At 35.0% G+C, this 2,340-nt stretch overlaps 1 protein-coding gene across 1 annotated transcript; it reads left to right on the top strand.

The window, feature by feature from the left end:
• Positions 1-1,673: 1,673 nt before the first annotated feature.
• Positions 1,674-2,208, top strand: LOC116003492 (RING-H2 finger protein ATL40-like). Its single transcript, XM_031243381.1, has one exon. It carries the CDS (start codon positions 1,698-1,700, stop codon positions 2,205-2,207), a length of 510 nt encoding a protein of 169 aa, XP_031099241.1. The 5' UTR covers positions 1,674-1,697; the 3' UTR covers position 2,208.
• The last annotated feature ends 132 nt before the right edge of the window (positions 2,209-2,340 follow it).

Below are 2,340 nucleotides of genomic sequence, written 5' to 3'. Positions count from 1 at the left end.
AAAAAAAAAAAAAAAAAAAAGAATCGTTAATTAAGATGTGTGAATTGAAACACACTTTCTTCAAGATCTCTCAATCTATAAGAATGAATCCTACCAAACTCCAAACTGACAACAATGGTGGCAACTAACTAACGTTGGAAACAAAATTTTCATGAATGTTGCGAACTCACAGTCGGGTGCTCTGGTAAATGTTGGTTCATAAACTATTAATATATATAGTGACGGGTAGCATGGAAGAGTCTATGTGTAGGGTGCATATGCCTATGACGATAGCAAGTGGTTTGGCCAAAAAGCTTGAGAAGTTTTTGAACTTTATATCCGTTTGGTTCGCTGGAAAAGATTTGAAGGAAATGAAATTCATATTCCATGGAAAACAAATTACAAGAAAAACGGATTCCACTGTTTGGTTGGTGGAAAAGAAATTACTGGGAATATGAATTCCATTGTTTGGTTGGATTTGGAATGATAAGGAATTATGAGCATAAAGACTAAAATGCCCTTAGTAAAATAGTGATAATATATATACATATGTAATTAATAACTTTTGTTGAGGGTAAAATAGTCCAAGCCTTAATATTTTCTTCCCACCTTCTATGGAAAACAAAATACCTACTCATATCAAAGAATTTCTTTTCCTTATCTTTTGGGAAGTGAAATTCCATAGAAACCATTTTCCATCCAACCAAACAAGAGAATAACCTATTTTCCTCAACTTTTTGAAAAACTTTTTCCATGGAATTGGTTTTCCATCCAACCAAACATGCCTAAGAGTTTGCAACATAATATATATGTTGTTCTACCTCTACTTGACAAATTTCGACCTTGCAAGATTTTTGATCGAGAAAGCTCCTAATGTAAAGGGGTTGAGATGGATGTGTAAACCGTTAGTGAGATAATTACAATTTTCCCCCCTAATTCCTTCCATCCAACCAAATGGCACGTGGGAGTTGGCAAATGGCAACAAAATGGAGATGTTGGGGAAAAGAAATGTTTCATTGGAGATTCCTTAATTAACTATGAAGATGCTAGGGTAAAGAAGTTTGTCCTTGGAGATTCCTTAACAATAAAATGGTGGATTCCTTTAACCGTAGGAATTGATTGAATTTAGTTTGGGTGTCGAATTTAGAACCTTTGGACTATCAAGTCAACAGTCTAACCAACTTAACTTAAATATAATATTAATTATCTTTTCTTATAGTCATTGAATGATGCTGAATTTAATATATAAACAAATACGTGCATGGGGTATTTTATAAAAAAAAAAAAAACATATTTCCTAAACTCTTTATTCAACAAACATCAACTCGCACTTTCGTGGACATTTCTTGAGACACTTTCATTGACCTACGTGCATGCGACAAAACAAATTCTGCATTAAGGCATGAATGGTGGATTTGGTGGTCTAATAATAGTAATACTATGCTTTTATATTTTTAATTTCTTCAATTATTTCCATTTTTAAGGTTATAAAATTGAACTTTCAAAGCTGATAAATTAAATAAAATAAATTTACGCACCATTCGTGTACGGTTGGCTCGGCAGCCATTATTGTATTCCTCGTTTTGAACACATGTATACTACTAATATAAAATTTTATTAATATAAATTACAAATGCATATATATATGTGTGTGTAGAGACTACAAGCCAATCAAGCCTCTAAGTACAGTGAAGCCAAAGAAAAACGAAAACTAAGAGATGAAAATGAGAAACGCTTCACATGCTTTCATCTTCATTATCCTCATAGCAATCTGCACATACATTTTCAAGAAAATGCTCCGAATGTTTCCACACTCTGCTATACTAAAGTACGTCGTTTTGGCAGCGTCGCAGCTAAAATTGGGTTGGGATTGCCTCCTTATCCAATCATTCTGCCAGACGCCGCCTTACAAATTCAACGTCGACGGCACCGGAATGTCGCCGGAGCTCGGAGGTCGGGTTTTCGGGGGCCAATCGGAGGAAGTAGAATGCGCGGTTTGTTTGTGTAAGATAGAGGAAGGAGAAGAAGTTAGAGACTTGAGGTGTAACCATATTTTCCACAGGGATTGCTTGGATAGATGGCTCGCAACTGGCCGGAATTCATGTCCGCTCTGCCGGACCCAGGTCAAGTCAACCGGCCCACGACTTTTCGACGATCGTTATCAAGAGGTTATTGAATTCGATTTCTTCTCTGGCCGTCGAGATGGATGCACATGGTGGTTACGATGATTGAAATATTTTAAATCCAATGATGTTTTTTTTTTTTTTATAGTGAAAGTTGGTAAATATGCCACTTCCATATCATTGGATGTTATAGAGTTTTTTTTTTTTTTTTTTTTTTTTTTTTTTTTTTTTTTTTTTT

This window comes from Ipomoea triloba, chromosome 14, assembly GCF_003576645.1.
Source record: "Ipomoea triloba cultivar NCNSP0323 chromosome 14, ASM357664v1".
NCBI lineage: Eukaryota > Viridiplantae > Streptophyta > Magnoliopsida > Solanales > Convolvulaceae > Ipomoea > Ipomoea triloba.
This window is presented reverse-complemented; position numbering and strand designations above follow the sequence as displayed.

Coding starts and splice junctions, on each gene's coding strand:
- LOC116003492 (XM_031243381.1), top strand. CDS start 1,698: ATGAAAATGAGAAACGCTTCACATGCTTTCATCTTCATTATCCTCATA.